Genomic DNA, 17,622 nt, shown 5'->3' on the forward strand with positions numbered 1-17,622 from the left:
TTCACTGTTGATTTCTAACTTAAATTCAGCTGTCACCAGCTCCCAGAGTGTGACTCTGGAATCTAGTGGGAAAAGGCACAGTGTTTGCTATCAGGGATTCTCTCTGAAAATACTTGGGCACTGTTGTCAATTTACTGTCTTTGATAAATTAAACCGACAGAATAAATAGTCCAAGTTTTACTGGGAACTTGTGTTTGATAGCTTCTTAGCATAGGTCTGTCCTATGGATTAGGAATGTAGTTGGAGCTTCGGCTGCAAGTTCAGTGATTTATATTCAGTGTTTGGATGTAATGACAAATTCTGCATGAGGAGGGTCTGTACATATATATGCATCTTATTTTCTTGTATTTCAGGAGCTGTCTTGCTTTGTTACCCGGTGTTACGAAGTGGTTGTGAATGTAGTGCATCAGTTGGCTGTTCTCTATACCAGCAACAAGTAATTATTCCCTAAAATGCTATATTGTTTTTCTGTAGTTAAACAAATGTGAAAAATATGGAGAGATATGGAGAGTGCTTTGCTGTGCAAGTTTGGGCTTCATAAGCCAGTATGAAAGTGAAATTGTTTTATTTTTGGAAAAGGTGGTGCTTCTATGTAATGAGATGCGATAATATTTTTTTGCTAATTTTTGATAGAGTTGATGCTTCAGAGGCAGTTAGTCTTTGTGATTAAGAGATCTTACTACTCTTTCATCCTTGCTCTGAGAGAGATTCCTTCTGTTGACTGATAGAGTGGATATCAGTAGTTTCAGAAGCTTAAAGATTGGATCACTTCCATAATCCATTTTAAATATGTAAATCTGGGTATATAGTCCTCACATAACAACCATGGTAGTAACACCTGATGTTCATCTTAGTAAGGGCTCTTCTGAAAACTCTGAGAGCTTACCTCCAAGTAGAATTGTTTGGTTTATCTGCAAGGGTCTTGATTATTTTTCCCCACCTCCAGATACAACAGCATGATTCTTCTCAGTTGTATTTGTTGTTTTCATTTTTTGTCTTACGTGGCAGCACAAGGTAGACTTTTTCTGTGGTGCTGAATGAGCAAGGCTGGATGTGTAACTTGGACATGGCTTGATTAAATATGTGAAGTGATTTTGTACTTTCTGGCTGCAAGGCTCTGTGTTTCAAGGGCAGTTGCTGTTAGCAGAACTGAATTGGGAATTGCTGATATACTTCTGCACTGAATGAAATCAGTAGTTTGAACCAGTTGTATGCTGTACATTAAAAAATGCAATATTCAATTTTATCGCAGCACAGATTTCACATAGCAGATGCTTTTAATTAGATCTCAAGGTTCTTTTTTTTTTTTTCTGAAATTATTGTTAATGAAGAAGAATGTACCCCAAGGAACAGAACACACTGTGATCCAGAATTGATAAATATGCTCTGTTTGAAGGATTAAAAAAACTTTAAAATATTTTTTTTATTTACAGGAATGCACCTAAAATTATAGAGACTTCTGGAGTTCATTTTCAGGTGGGAATTATTTGCAGTCCTCTTGCTTATGTTAATATATGTATGTCTTGATCATTAATCCTGAGAAAAATCAGCAAGAAAGTCAGTTTCAATCAAAATTTTCAATCTGGACTCTACTTTAAAGGTTTTGTTATTCAGCTTTTTATGGCCTTTCTGTGGAAAGGCCTAATATCTCCACGTCTGTCATATTCTAGCCTACTTAGCTGAAAAGTGTTTGCACACGCTATTGTTGTGTGTAGTGTATGCTTCTGCATGTAGACAGTTTTTCAAATCCTACCTTCCATGTCAAATTAGATTGGTGCATGCAAACTGGTGTTCCTTTTATCACTACAAGAAGTACTAAATCTTTCAGCTACCAAAACAAGAACTCTGCAATTTAACTCTCTAGCTGATATCTAATTGGCTGATAATACACTGAATGCAACCAGAATTTTATATGCCATGTGTGACTGCAATAAGCTTTTCAGTAACTACAGGGGTTTTATTTGTGTGTGTTTGGTTTGGTTTTTTTTGGTAAACAGGCAATGTATGAGCATCTGGGAGAATTGCTCGCAGTCTTAATCACTTTGGATGAAATAATTGACAATCATGCCACTCTGAAAGATCACTGGACCATGTATAAGAGGTGTGTCTCTGAAGGGGTGAAAAATACTTCCACAGCATAAAAGATAAAAGCATGTGCATGTGTCTTTGTTCCAAGACACTCAGTGTGGAAACATGGATTTTGGCAGCCCTGAGAGTTTTCCAGAAATCTTAATGAAGAGCAGGGCTAAGCACCTACTTTGTCCTTCTGATAGTACCAGTAATTTTTTTAAGTGCTCAATGTTACATTTACAATACAGAGTAAGCATATGGACAAAGTAACAATTGATGGGGTTTAAAATAGATTCAGTAAGAAATCTAATTTTGCGCAGAACTGATCTAAGGCTATCTCTCTCTATATTGATCATGGGGATGGGCAGGCAAATGTAAGTAAGAATGCTATCTTAAGTAAAAACTGAAGAATCAACAATTATAAAGGTAGGCAAATTAGTGTAGTAATAACTGTTGTGTTGAAAACCTCAATAAATTGGTGTTATTCAAATGGATATGGCTTAAAAAGTGCTAGGAGGTGTAGGAGTTTGTTTTTGAAATTTTGAAGTTGCTGCTGGACACAGGTGTGAACAATTAAAACTTATTCTCAAAATAGTGCAGGATATATGATAAAATATTTACATATTTTAATTATGTTTCTATGTATGTGTTCCACTCCCGGCCCTTACAGGCTGCTAAAATCTGTCCATCACAACCCTTCGAAGTTTGGAATTCAAGAAGATAAACTGAAGCCATTTGAAAAGCTGCTGTTAAAACTGGAATGCCTGTTACTTGATGGAATGATATTTCAGGTAATGAACTGGATGTTCCCCAGTATGATAGGGGAAACTATTACATTAAAGCAAGACTCTTTTCAGAATGCATTTTTGTTTGTTTTGTTTTGTTCCGGATACAGTGATGTGTGAATTTGGCTCTTGCATCTGTGCATGGTAAAAAAAAGGCTCTATTGTAAGATGCTGCCTTGCTCTTCTCCCGTGGTAGAACTGTGCCAAGCTTTGAATGCTTACTGTTTGGCAGACTTAAAGAAACACAGATGACTTGGCAGTAAGACTGTGTTTTATCAGGGAGTATGATTTTCACTAGAAATTTTAATAGTGCTGAGGCTTATGTAGCATAGGTCCACTTTATTTTAGCTGCAAATTAAAGTTTCCCCAGTGGTCTTGAAAATATGTTGTGCCCTCTTGTTGCATGTTTTGTCTCATTCCTAGTGTAGGAGACAGGTAGCTGTCGTGAGGTGGTGTGTAGCCCTGCAACGTGCCAGTGTACAGGGGGATGAGAAGGGTTATTACTTTTTCAATACAATTAACTTAAATGCATTGGTACAAGAAGCCATCTTTTTTAGAAAAGTGTGTATTTGGGACTGAAATCAGATGTTGTGGCATAGTGGGCAGAGGGTAGTGCTGTTGAATCTGGTCACAGCAGAGTCAGTTGAACAGACTGTTACTCAGTATATTACATCTTAAATGGCATAGGGAAAGAACGTCTTGTTCTGTAAAAGCCTCCAAAAGGGAAATTGGAGATAAATAATTAAACACAATTTGGCTTATTTTTTCAAAGGGTATAACTACTAGCTACCCATTTTTCATCTTACCTTGCATTAGTACAAAGACTTAATTATATGTTTGAGACATAGGTAGGATTTGTCTGGTATTTATGCAGGATGATTCTCTTGTCCTGCCAATGCCCCTTCCCAAAAAAAATACATTAAAAATATTCTTAATACAATTCCATTGCCACATTTTCTATTATCTTCAGAAAATCTGAAGTGTCTCTCTCTCTCTGTGTATATATATGTATATGTTTAAAAAATAAAAATATAAAAATATATATCTATCTCTTTCTGTTTTGTGTTTTTGGTAGCTTTTTTTAAAGTAACCACCAGTGGTGTGGGGGTTTTATGCTTCAAGTTTGTGAAGCACATCCTACAAGTGAATTGCATTATAATTTAATTTGGTTAATGGACAATTAGTTAATGTATTATAATAATGCAAGGAAGTGTCTGGTTTCTTATCTCTAGCACATCATGTGATTTCTTTTAAAATGCTTCTTAGCAGAAATGTTAAGTAAATGAAATTTATTCTTTTGGGATGTTAGTTATGAGAGGCTTTTGTCTTCAGATGTTTTCTGTTATACTAAATAATTTAAGCATAGTTAAAAAATCTGTGTGTTGTGCAGTTCAAGACTGACATCAGGTTAGTGCTGTATGACATAAATTAGTGTGTTCTTGCAGCATTCGTCACTTGCAAAATTAGTATTCTTTTTAAGGTCTAAAATTCATGTCATTACCATTATGCTTCTTTTTTAGGCTTGTATAGAGCAACAATTTGATTCTGTAAATGGTGGAGTGTCAGTGTCGAAGAACAGCACATTTGCTGAAGAATTTGCTCATACTCTGCGCACAACTTTTGCAAATATTGAAGCCAAACTTGGTAATTCAAGCTTATGATTTTCCTGCCAGCTTCACTGTTTCTAAAAGTGAATTGCTTGTCTGGGAATAGAATTAAAAGAAGGATTTTTTTGTGTATTTCTGCAGGTGAGCCTTCAGAAATTGACCAGAGAGATAAATATGTAGGCGTCTGTGGACTTTTTGTACTGCATTTTCAGATTTTTCGGACGATAGACAAGAAATTCTACAAGTCATTGTTGGACGTCTGTAAAAAGGTGAATGCTTGATTCTTTTTTTCAATAATTAAGAGGGGGGAGGAAGAATCTTCATTAATGACATAGGTAATTTTCTTAGTTCTATAGTATGGCAAAGACATCAGAAAAGAAAGAACGCATGCTTTACCAAAACAAGTAAACAAGTCAGAAAGCAGAACTAAGATTTTTCAACTTTTTTACAGTTTCATTCCCCCACTGTTTTCTTTTAAAGATGCTCTAAAACCTGTCCACTCACTTAGCAGCAAGGTAAAATAACTTGAAATTACCATTAAATTTTTTCTTTTCAAGATTAATGTGGCACTGAGGACAAAACATCATTTGAGCTCTTGAGTATTGTGGGACTCAATAAATGCTTTGGGTTTTACCTTGACTATAAACATGTATTTTGAAAGATCTACAGGTCCAAAGGTGATTGGGGCTTTATCAGGTAATATTAAGAAATTAAGTTCTCTAGTATTGTTTAGAGTTACTGAGAGTGATGATGTCTTTGCCTGTGCGTACTTCTAGGGGAGAAATGTTTTTAAATGGGATGTAATACTTTTGTAGAAACTAGTTGTACAGAAACAAACAGAATTGTGTGTTACGGTTCAAAAGAGGCATAAGAAACATGAATGGCAGCATAGTATTTGTTGTAGTTGTTTGTTTATTGCTACTTGTAGTATTTTTCCCACTTGTTTTCTTTTTTTTCCCCAGGTGCCAGCCATCACATTAACTGCTAACATTATCTGGTTTGCTGACAACTTTCTAATTCAGAAGATACCAGCTGCTGCCAAACTTCTGGACAAGAAAAGTATCCATACAGTTAAAACACAAAGGGAGAATTTTCTACAGCAGAAGGCACAGTCACTTACCAAGTATGCTTCCTAAATATTGCTTGGTGGTGATGTTGGCACATGTTTTATAAACATGTAGGTTTTCTCATTCAGTGCACTGGCATGTTGTGTGGTGTTGCTCAGTGATGTGAAACAACTTCTCCATTTCACTGCAGCAATATGTGTTAGCGTTGCTGAAAAAGTGTTGTTCAAAATGAAGCTTTTGTCATGTGCTTTCAGAAAAATGTGCATTATGTCACCAAAATAACAAAGTTCCTGGCAGTTCTAACTATCTGATTGTTTTAATTATTTTTGCTTATATTCTTTCAACTTCCGTTCTTTTAAACTAGTGTCTGGTAACCTGAGCTGCTCTGTTTTCTATTAGGGCTCTCTGCTTTCTATGTGTTTGTGGAGGTAAGTAGCTACTAGGCTTGTAGAGCGTTTTTTCTCTGGTGATGAGACTTTCTTTGCAAACCTTTCTTTCTTTATGGCTGTTTTAATTGCTTGTTAAATGGTCTTTGAAATTGTCTGTATTTGAAAAGGCTTCTCTTTAGTTCGCAGGGCACTTCCTTCTCTAAGATATTTCTAAAGTATGTTTCAAGGTGAGGGGTTTTTAGTTGTCAAAGGGCTAAGATATTTCTGTTTATGTTGCAGACTAAAATGTGAAGTTGGAAAGTGAGGTTGGTGGAATAGAAGTAAACACTTAAATTTTGCAAATTGTCTTCCAACCCTGTAGGCAAAGCTGGCAGAACTGGGTTGGAGAGGAGCAGGGAGGAGGGGAAAAAAGCTCCATGCCTACATGATCCACTGGCAGATTATTTTCAATACTGCCCTCTTTCTGTTTCAATCCACCTCTTCCTGGTTTACATCCTAAATCCACAGAATAGTCAAGAGCTGTAACTGAATTCTTTCCTGGTCTTTTAATTCTTGGATAGATCATAATTGCACTGCTGTGTTGCTTTTGGCTTTGGGCAGTGGTACAAGTCATGTCTTGCACCTCTTAAGATTAAGAAAAGGTTGAAAAATATTTGGGTTTTCATGGAGATTTTGAGGATATTGTGATACAATGCAGATTTTGCATCTGATGATGTGATTTCTGCCAATAACTTTCTTGCTTTTTTACAACTTCCTGCATTGTCTTTGTTAACTGAACAATATGAGTACTCTGAAGTGTAATATTTTGTCATAATCAATGACTTTACTACATTCCTACTCTAACTGCTGCAGCAAGTAGTATTGCAGTGAACAATTCTGTAGCATGGAATAAGTAGCAGTTTTAAAAATGAACTCTGTTTAAACATTTAATTACAGCTAGAGTAATTCAAGCAGATTAACTTCTGGATGACCATGTTATTTCAGAGCAGTCCAGTTTGGCACTGATGTAATTACAAGTTTGTTATATATTTTTAAGAATACTTACTTAGTTTTACATGTATATTAAGGAGTAAAGCACACAAGAGCTCTCATCCAGCCCGTTCTGACTGCGGGGGCTGTTTCTATCATCTGCTGTATCACAGCAGTGCTGCTTGCTGAAAGCTTATCTTATCAAAGACTGGAGTTAATGAGGTTATCTTGGGTATGTCTCTGTGTGTTACCTGGGCAAGTTTGACATTTTTGTGTTGCAGCTCTTGCTGCCAGGTAACAGTGTGTGTACCTATCACTAAATCTCTTCTATTAAGTAGTCATAGAGACTCATTATTCATATATTTTTTTTACAATCTGTTGAAGTTTCACTCTGTCATAAGCTTCTACTGTTGCAAAATACAGTCTGTTGTCAGGTCAGCGTTAACATACTTTTATAGATGTAAATCAGAATATACCTAAAAGCACAGGCAAAAGTGTGTGTGATCAAGGACCCTTACCAAGTGCACGAATAACATTGTTTTCCCTTTTTTGTGAAGGTATGAAATAACTTATTTAGCTCTGATATTGATGTCTGTGTACTGAATGGGAAAGATACAACTTTCAACAGCTAGATCATTTGTTATTGCTTGATAGAACAATAGAGTTACCATTTATTATGGAAGCACATTTATACTTCTTTTATTTGATGTTACCATAATTACTGTTACGGTCATAGTATGTTGGGAGTGGGGGAAGCTTTAAAGTGCATGAGGGCAGTTAAGGTTACTAGGCAGTTCCAAGTGTGTGTGTACATACTATCCTGTATCTCAGACATTTTTAAATACAAAGCAAAGATGGTGAGACTGGAATGGGTTGCTTGGGGAGGTTGTGGGTGCCCCATCTCTGGAAGTTTTTAAGGACTGGTTGGACAGGACATGGAGCAACCTGCTGTAATGCGAGGAGGTGTCCTTGCCCATGGCAAGGGGATTGGAACTAGATGGTCTTTAAGCTCCCTTCCAACCCAAACCTTTCCATGATTCTGTTACATTTTCACATATACTAAAAAATTCAAACTTGGAGGAAAAAGTGTAGTGTAAGCATAGGACTTTTTTGTCTAATGCTTAGAAGTGTTTTCTAGCAGTTTTATTTACTGGTTCATTTTAAAGAAGTGTAGTGCTTGCATTGCTAAGGAGGGCCATTCTCTTGAAAGACAGGCAATTTTGACTCCCTGGGGTGTATCTGTGCAGATGTAATTGGCAGACTAATCCTTACCAATACAGAATTAAAATGTAAGTGAGCGTGAGGTTCTGATACTTTGGGAGTAAAGTGTTATTACTTTGGGGACTGAAGATTTAATATATTTCCCTTAGAAGAACTTAAATTTTAGAAACAGAAAAGAAAATCATAGTACTCTTTTATTTGCTGTGAGCAACATTGTTTCCTTCCTTCTTCAGAGATACGCAGTCATACTATGTTTTTGTGAGCTCGTGGATGACAAAAATGGAATCTATCTTGTCAAAGGAGCAACGCATGAATAAGTTTGCAGAAGATCTTTCTAACCGCTGCAATGTCTTCATCCAGGTGTGCAGTATTTTAATGCAGTGATACAGCAAAGGATGCAGCAAACTGATGTTTGGTGCAAGTAGCTGAACATAAAAAGAAATCCCAGGGGTTCTGTGATCATCAGTGTGTTATTTTAAAATGTAGGAGTTCTTCTGAAACTTTAAATGCCCAATAGGTACTCCTAGGTAAAACTAGAACTCTAGGTAAAACTAAAAGTTGCTTCCATAAGGTGTGTGGGGGAGGCAAATCTGACTAAATATTCAGTGGCTAAACTTTTTTTTTTTCCTTCTCTTGACTTAGGAAATCAGGACAGCTTCGTTTCCTCTGTAGTAATGGTTTTGTGGTTTTATTTCCCTTTTGAGTCAGTCATGAGGTACATAAGTTGGACTAAATTACTGCCTAATTTAGTTTTATTTAGCACAGTACAAACTTCCAGTAAAGGTTTTGTGTTGTTTCATTGTGCTTTGCCTAGTGATGGTACTTTGCAAGAATCTCACTAGGTTCTGAGGCAACTGGTTTTCTTTTAGCCTACTAACAGCATGTAGTCTTAATGTAAGATGAATCTTATTTATGAACTTTTTTGTTAGATTTGAAACTTACCTATTTGCTTGACAGGAATCTGATGAGAGTAGGTGTGTGATGGAAGCATGATTCCAAATCTTCCATATCTCAAGTCATAGTGCACTAGTGTTTGTGTTTTTTTATATTAGAATTATTGCAGTGGACTTAAATAAATTTTACTCTCTAGCAAATAGTTTCGTAGGCCACTTGCTGTCTTCTCCTAGTCTCTTTTTTAATCATTACTATTTTTCCTTTGAAATAAGTGGAATAACATTTTTTGACATGCTGGATGTAATCAACATTATATTTAAAAAGCTTAGCATACATTAATTTAGAATCAATTACTTTTTTAATTGTGGTATGGATAGGTCTATTTAGACAATGTAGAACTGTGTAAATACTGTCAGTGTATTTATTCCATGGAATCTGGAAGCTTTTTTCTGTGATAGACTGTTTTTGGGGCCGTGGGGAGTTTTTTCTTGGGTTAGTTTACAATAGGTCTAAAATTATTAGACGTTGGAGGCTGTGTGATTAATTTGCTGACCTGTGTTACATTTGAATGGTTCTAGAAGAGGTTAATGAGCAGGTGATCTACTGAATCACAGGCACTTTCATAATGTCTGCCCAGTGAAAGGGTCTCATTCAGCTGTGGGGTCTCAGGCTTTGTTATGTGGAGTGGTAGGTTCATTGTGTGAAGAGGCAAAAAACTTAGTGTTGTCATGAATGAATTAAAACAGAAAGGACTTGATTGATACCTTACGAAAACATTACTACTTTTTTTTTCCCTTTTGTTTATTTTTAGGGTTTTCTTTATGCATATAGTCTTAGCACCATGATTAAAACTACAATGAACCTCTACGTGTCAATGCAAAAACCTATGACCAAAACCTCAGTGAAAGCTCTCTGCAGACTTGTAGAACTTCTGAAGGTAGGTAACTGGATGAAAACTTTTTCTTTCCTGTAGGCCTTTAAAGGAAACGTTGCTTATGTCTCTCTGATACTGAAAAGCCCAGAAGTGGACACAGTACTCCACGTGTGGCCTTACTAGAGCTGAGTAGAGGGGAAGGATCACCTCCCTCAGCCTGCTGGCAATAATTTGTCTAATTCCGCCAAAGGTAGCATTGGCCTTAGTTGCAGCAAGGGCACACTGCTGGCTCATGTTCAGTTTCGTGTCCACCATGACCCCTAGGTCCTTTTCTGCCAAGGGGCTTACCGGCTGGATGGCTCCCAGTGTATCTGTTATGGTGTGTGGCTTTGCTCCTCCCCAGGTGAAAGACTTGGCACTTCTGGTACTCTTTTTCCAGAAGGAAAACACTCTGTTCTGAGGGAACTTCAGAAAACAATGTAGAACAGAGCTGAATTATAAAAAACAAACAAAAAAACCCAATCAAACAAAAAACCCACAAACAAACAAAAAATACAAACCAAAATCCAAAAAATCTTTCATCACAGTCTTGGACTATTTTTGACACCCCTGAACGATCAGATTTCCTCAGTTTCTGAGAGTTAATTGCAACTGCTATTAAGAGTACATTCCAAAGTGGATAGAGTCTGTATTTGCAATGTGGATGAGTCTACCAGCATAAAGACAAATCCTAAAGGCAACAGTTTTGGTAGCTGTGTGAACTATTGTGTTTTGGTGTTGACTTCAGGCAATAGAACACATGTTTTACCGAAGAAGTATGGTTGTGGCAGATTCTGTGACGCACATCACTCAGCATCTGCAGTATCAGGCTCTTCACTCCATTTCTGTAGCCAAGGTATGTAATCCAAGTTCTAATAATTAATCTTCCTAGCTGTGTTTAAGAAACATCTTGGTTTTAAATTGAAGTATTTTTCACAATCTGTAGTGTTGCTCTGTTATAGTCAATGGATGCATCAGATTTCCAGTAGGTCAGAGCTTTGCTCTAGGAACTGTACAACATAGATGGCTATCTATTTTTGATCAAGAATGGGTCCTCTCCTCTAAATTGTTGTATCACTTGTCATGTTCCTCTTGTGTTCTTTTCATTTTTTATTTCTAGTGGTTTTCATAAACTGACCTTTTCTTACCTCTTTTCTGATGCACATTCTTACAGCAGTCTGTTAGAGGTCTAAGCAAACAGGCTGTTTTTTACTTAAAGTTTTGGCAAAATAACAGTAGTTTATATGTGCTGGCTGACAGAAGTTTAACACAGGTGAAAATTCATGGTTTCTCTGTGGGATAAAATGGCTTCTGATGGTAAAAAAATGTATCTCTTCAAACAAATAGTTCACATATGTAGATAACATTCATAACCTTTTTGAATTCTAGCTGTAATTACATTACAAATTATTTCTATTTACATAAAAGTATTGTGACTCTTGTGTATTGAGTGGATATCAAAGAGAACAGATTTGTCAACGATTCTGGATAGTTAACTACTCAGAAAATATGTAAGAGGCAAATGCTGGTAAATAGAAGAGTTAGTACTAATCTTTTTTTACCTGCTTCACTTAGAAACAAAGCGGTGTAAGGTCTAAGGTTGTGTATACCTTTCCTAGCTTGAGCACATAAGATTAGGAACTTTATACTGAACTTTACATCCTTAGAATTGGAAGAGGTTTTCTTTAACTCTTTTAAAGAAACTAGGTGTCTTCTGCATTACACTGCTGCTCACAAATATGACTGAATCCAGCTTCTTAGGGAGAAGACTCATTTCCCTTTCTTTGTTCATGCAAATATTTTTGCACTTAATCTTTCTGATAACTTGCAATTTTCTGCAAATTCTAATTTATCGTTAGTATGTTTACATATATTCAGCTGTACACTGAATTTTGTTACCAAGAACAGGGAGTTGCTGATTAAAAAAACAATTTAAAAAAACTTATTTACATGTACCATAGAACTAAAATTGTCATGCAGTCACATGCAGCTTGCACAGTATTTATACACTATATGACCTGATCGATGTTTATGCTGAACTGCAAGTATTCAAAGTGTATAGATAGAGAGTGCTGCTGGATTGACAAAATTAATCTGGATTCAGTTACCTCTGTTCACAAAACATAATTTGTTTGCAGAAATACTCAATTTATGCCAAGTCTACTAGCTTTTGAAATAAGAGGTAAGTGTTTGCTTTTGGGCCTAGGTAACTTTTATCTGAATTTCTGTCTTTCTGTCATCCAGAAAAGAGTAATTTCTGATAAAAAGTACAGTGAGCAGCGCCTGGATGTCCTCTCTGCTTTGGTGTTGGCTGAGAACACCCTACATGGGCCGAGTACGAAACAGAGGCGACTAATTGTGTCCCTTGCACTGAGTGTGGGAACACAGATGGTAAGTGTCATAGTTGTTCCTGACCTTTACTTGTTTGGTGTGATACCTTATGAAGAACTATAATCTTGTCTTTGTTTCCCCCTTCATCTGCACAGAAAACTTTTAAAGATGAAGAACTCATTCCCCTTCAGTTAGTTCTGAAAAAGCTAGACCTGATCAGCGAACTTACAGAGCGGTAAGCAGTGGCATGGGATGTATAGAAGGCAGCCTAGTGTCACTGGGGGAGCTGGATCTTCACTGTGCAAACTGCAAAATTTGGTAGCTGCATGCTGGTGGTGATTTTTGCATGTATTGTAGGTGTGGAAAGAGAGAATTCCAGAGCTAAACCTTGAAGCTTGCTGGTGTTTGGGCAAGTTGTATTTATTATTCTGTTACTTTATAGGATGACTTGACTTGACATTAAGTTAAAGTCCTCCTCTTAACCCAAGCCCAGATGTTATGAGCTAATACCAGTCTGGGAGATGAAGCTGTTAGTTCACCTGTGACACCATGTCTTACTGCTGCTGTAGTTTCAGTGGACGCTCAAGTTAGATAATGTTGGCCATCTGAAAGCCAGGTGAATATCTGGATTCCATACATACTTTGTGGAGAGAGACAAACACCTTGAGTAGATCACTCATGGGATAAATTCCTGGGATAAGTGCTGTACACTCATTGTTTCAGGAGAGGCCTGTTTCTCTTTTTTGACTTAAAGGAGAAACTTATAATATGGTTGACCTCTAGGCTACTAATTGCATGCATTTTTCTAGAGCAAGTGCCTTTTATTTATTTATAAATAGCCTAGTGGAAAACAAGAAAAAATGGTCTTTATTAAATTACTTTCTTTTGAAGGATAATGCTTCTGAAACATTAAAGTAACCGTATAAACCTTGGGCTTGAGAAGCAGTTGTATTTAAACACACTAAAATAAGTATCGCTGTGTTAAAAGAACAAATGGCTTCTTCCAATTCTGTGTCTAATAAGTAATCTTGTATTCTAGAGTTCGAGCACAGTGTGACTGTTGTTTCTTATACTGGCATCGAGCAGTTTTTCCAATCTATTTAGATGATGTGTATGAAAATGCAGTTGATTCTGCTAGACTGCATGTAAGTAATAACGTTAGTAACTTAGTTCAATCAGCCGCTGTAGTGGGAGGGACTCAGAGGAGGAGAGGATAAAGCTTAGGCTGAAATGATTAAGGAAAAAGCTCAAAAAAAAAAAAAGTAAAATCCAGGCAAGAGTTACTAACAGGGCAGAAATTTCTTCTTGTTCTAGAGGATATAAAAGCAATCTTTGTTCTAAATCTAGTTTAAGTATATCTGTTAGATTGCTCTAAAAATTCTCAGGTTGCTATTGTAAACTCTGGGTCTCCGTGTGTCTGTCTCTTTGTTCCTCTCTTCATTCATTGTAATAAGCAAAAGGTGTTCATTTCAAACCCTTAATACTAAAAGCCTTTGTTCCACATTGTGATTATGTATTTCTAAAAGACTTATCACTATGTTCAGTGAAGCTGTGTTGAATAGTTGTCCTGTAGCTTTTTTCATCTCTCTTCCCTTCTTTGAAGTATCAAGTATTCGTTGTATTCGTTGCAGAAGTGAATCACGCTTTGGCATGCTAATCCTGATAATAGAGCAACAGATGATTGAATTTTTTGCATGAAGTGGTCAATTACAGTACTAAAATGAATATAGTGCAAGTAATTTCAGATGTTTTCAGATGAAATAGCTAATAATTATGACCATCCAATAACCGGATCAGTAGTAACTAGGTACTTCAGATGAACACTCTAAGGACAGGAAACTTACTAGGGTTTATGAAGTCTATTTTTAGTGAAAGAGGGAAGACTAGCAATTGTGTTTTGTTTGTTAGCTTTGAACACTATTTGAGATGCTGTTGACTTGTCTGTCAGTCTGTTGGTTAAGCATAGTAGTTTCTTTTTTCAGTATATGTTTAGTGCACTACGGGACTGTGTACCTGCTATGATGCATGCAAGACACTTAGAATCTTATGAGATGCTTCTGGAGTGCTATGACAAAGAAATCATGGAAGTGCTGAATGAGGTAAATTGTTGTAAATGGAAATTAAAGGCAACACTGTGCTTGGAGTATCTTTTAGTCCAGCATCTATTGGACTAAACTTGATATAGTTTACAAAAAATAACAGAGACCTTTGAGATTGGTGTGAAGTATTTTAATAAATTAGAGAGTCTTTGTGATAATTTAGGTTATTTAAGACCTGTTGTTAATGGTATCTGTGTTGGCTGGGAACATGAAAATATTGCACTCCAAATTATTGAAGTTGGCAAAACCTCAGTTACAGATTTGACTGTGCAGACAAAGGAGTGCTTTTTGTCAGATTAGTTTCTGCTTGTATGAAGTACTGCTGTTCTTAGTATGGGTGCATGGCTTTTAGTAGTGAAGGCTCTTTAAATGTAGGTAGCCTCTTTAGTGAATTATTATCTAGAATTATGAAAGATGTTTGACAGAGAGAAAATGTAAATTCAGATTTTCTAAGTCCTAGGTTTCAACCTTTGAACCACTTTTTGTTTGACCAGTTGTATACCAAACATTACATATTCTGCAGAAAATTGGGTCAAATTGCTTATGGCAAGACACTTTCTGACTGAGTTAGGTCTTTAATTATCAAGGTAGGTAGCCTAAGCTGGTTCCCCTTAAGGTGAGAAGTGAGAATATCTAAGTTTTATTTGTTTAAACCTGGAAGTTTTCATCATGTACAGAATGGTACCTGGTGGCTAAACCTTTACCTTTGCTGAGCTGTGTAGCTTTTTCTTGCTATTGTGTACTAGAACAAGAACATGGGAATTAAAAGTTCTTGTTCCCAGGTATTGATTCACTTTGACTTGTGTGGCCCTGCCAAAAGAAACCTATCTTCACTAGTCTTTTATGTATCTCTGGAGGGAGACGTTAGTTCTGCTAACAAAGTATTATAACTGGACACTGAAATTTTTTCTTTTTTTTTTTTTAACTTCCCTGAATAGCACTTGCTGGACAAATTATGTAAAGAAATAGAAAAGGACCTGCGCTTATCAGTACATACACATCTAAAGCTGGATGACAGAAACCCCTTCAAAGTTGGTATGAAGGATCTAGCTCACTTCTTCTTTCTGAACCCAATACGTTTTTTCAATCGATTCATTGACATAAAAGGTGAGGAGCTTTTCTTGATTCCATTCCTTTCATCTCTGTTACTCTGTGGCTTAGTGTGTCTTTTCACTTCTTTCCACTCTTCCCTAGACAAGTATATGTAAGAGGTAATAAGTAAGTATATAATAAGCAGTATTATTTCATTTGATCCTTTTATGTGTTTACAGCTTATGTAACTCACTATTTGGACAAAACCTTCTACAACTTAACAACTGTAGCTCTTCATGACTGGGCCACCTACAGTGAAATGAGAAACTTAGCAACCCAACGCTATGGCTTAAGTATGACTGAAGCACATCTTCCTAGCCAGACTCTGGAACAGGTACAGTGCCAATAGAATATGGATATCTTTTGTTCCATTACACTATCATACTAGCTAGCTATTCAGGGGAAGTTGGAAAAAAACAGGTAAAAGTGTGTTAAAACATGAGCTGAGCTTCTCTTTTCTTCTCTGAGCATTATCTTACAGACTTTGGTAAAAAATTGTTAAGAAATTCTTTATTTTGCAAAGTAAGAACACTGCTTTGTAAAATGCTTTCAGGTAATTAGAGAAGTAGTATTTGTGTACCTTACTGGTTAGGCATCTCAGTAGTTCTTGAGAATTTTTACCGTAATAATTCTCAACAGATAATATTGTTTCAGGGTCTGGATGTTTTGGAAATCATGAGAAATATTCATGTTTTTGTATCCCGCTACCTCTACAATCTGAATAATCAGGTAGGATAAATGCCATACTTTGTCCTTGATTTGGGATTTGAAGGGAATAAGAAATGCAGAGTAGTATACATGTAAGAGAAACCCAAGCTGTAACAAGCTCTACAATAGCTACTGCTGCTCTAGAAAAACATCTTTGGGGGATGCTGTAGATAGGTCTCAGAGAATGTTCTCTGAGCGTATTGTGAATGTGGTGTGCTAATAGAATCTCTCCATGTCAAATATTCCAGTGAAGCTAGGAGAAGGCAGCACGGGTAACGGGCTGCTATATAAGGTCATACTAAGTAGGTGATTTTTTTACTTGAAAGAATATCTGAAAATGGGTTATAGAGAGATGAAGCAGTGAATGCCGTGGAGAAGACGTACAGGAAACAACCTTTTGTGGCTTTTTACAATGTGAGACCAAGGGGCTACTATGAAAATGAGCAGCTTCCTTAAAGAGAGGAAGTACATTTTCTCATAGCACATAATTCAGTAGTGGAACTCATTGCCATGGCGTATAGTGGGACCAAAGTACAAACAGGTGCCAGAAGAGTTTAGACCAATCAGTGCCTGATATACTCTCAATCAGTAAGACCATTTGGGTCCATCATCTGCCTTGGAATTGTGGAATCATTGCTTTGCAGAAATTGGAAGAACCTACCAGATAAAGTTTATTATATGCATGCTGTATTTTCTTGTTTGTTTGTTTGTTTGTTTTTTTCCCTAGTCACCAGTTATTAGGTGCTCTTAGAAATAGGGTATGGGCTACCTAGATCAATATTTTACCACAGAATCTGTTTTGGGTAAAAACCTTATTTTTCCCCTCCTGCCTCCCAGATCTTCATTGAAAGAACAAGTAATAACAAACACTTGAACACTATCAATATCCGGCACATTGCTAATTCAATTCGAACTCACGGAACAGGGATCATGAACACAACAGTGAGTATCTTTGGAACTGTTGCTGGATTTTTATTTTTTAATGGTGCAAAAAAGTGTTCAAAATCTTGCCTCTCCTCATGATTTATTTGATTGTGCAGTTTTAATAATGTAATAGTAATGTTCTCTGTCTATTACTAAAACAAATCAGTTCTTGGACACGACACAAATCAATATCACAATATTTTGGGAGTTTTGTCACTTCTAGTTGTTAGATAAAAGTTAATCAAGAGAACTACAAACACGTCAAAGGAAATACAGATGTTCTAGTGGGACTCTATTTCAGTAAAGATGAATAATACTTGCAAAAACAGCATAGTAAAATATTTCTTATTTCTAAGCTGCCTGCATAAATTAACGCGTTCAAAGTTTCTTCCTGTTGATACTTCGATACTTTTGCTGCAGTTGAAGCAGATGTTAAAGAAATACAATGCCAGTTTTTTAAGTTCCTCTTGTTAAGCTTAAACATCAGCTTTTCCATTTGTGAAATAAAAGCCACAGATCTCCAATTTATTGTGTAACTTCTTGTCACAACATG

At 36.4% G+C, this 17,622-nt stretch overlaps 1 protein-coding gene across 3 annotated transcripts in view; it reads left to right on the forward strand.

The window, feature by feature from the left end:
* The window catches only part of WASHC4 (WASH complex subunit 4), a 38,558-nt gene that overhangs the window by 9,831 nt on the left and 11,105 nt on the right, over nt 1–17,622 (forward strand). For 2 of the 3 annotated variants that reach the window (XM_051608480.1, XM_051608475.1), the window contains exons 7-24: nt 354–436; nt 1,434–1,476; nt 1,998–2,101; nt 2,741–2,861; nt 4,376–4,499; nt 4,604–4,731; nt 5,425–5,585; nt 8,342–8,468; nt 9,814–9,939; nt 10,664–10,771; nt 12,160–12,306; nt 12,402–12,481; nt 13,286–13,391; nt 14,229–14,345; nt 15,284–15,452; nt 15,617–15,771; nt 16,092–16,166; nt 16,983–17,087. In XM_051608480.1, coding sequence (XP_051464440.1) covers nt 354–436; nt 1,434–1,476; nt 1,998–2,101; nt 2,741–2,861; nt 4,376–4,499; nt 4,604–4,731; nt 5,425–5,585; nt 8,342–8,468; nt 9,814–9,939; nt 10,664–10,771; nt 12,160–12,306; nt 12,402–12,481; nt 13,286–13,391; nt 14,229–14,345; nt 15,284–15,452; nt 15,617–15,771; nt 16,092–16,166; nt 16,983–17,087 — 2,079 coding nt within the window. The remainder of the gene's footprint in view (nt 1–353; nt 437–1,433; nt 1,477–1,997; nt 2,102–2,740; nt 2,862–4,375; nt 4,500–4,603; nt 4,732–5,424; nt 5,586–8,341; nt 8,469–9,813; nt 9,940–10,663; nt 10,772–12,159; nt 12,307–12,401; nt 12,482–13,285; nt 13,392–14,228; nt 14,346–15,283; nt 15,453–15,616; nt 15,772–16,091; nt 16,167–16,982; nt 17,088–17,622) is intronic. The other variant, XM_051608489.1, reaches the window with a different exon arrangement.

Source organism: Apus apus, chromosome 1 (assembly GCF_020740795.1).
Source record: "Apus apus isolate bApuApu2 chromosome 1, bApuApu2.pri.cur, whole genome shotgun sequence".
Lineage (NCBI taxonomy): Eukaryota > Metazoa > Chordata > Aves > Apodiformes > Apodidae > Apus > Apus apus.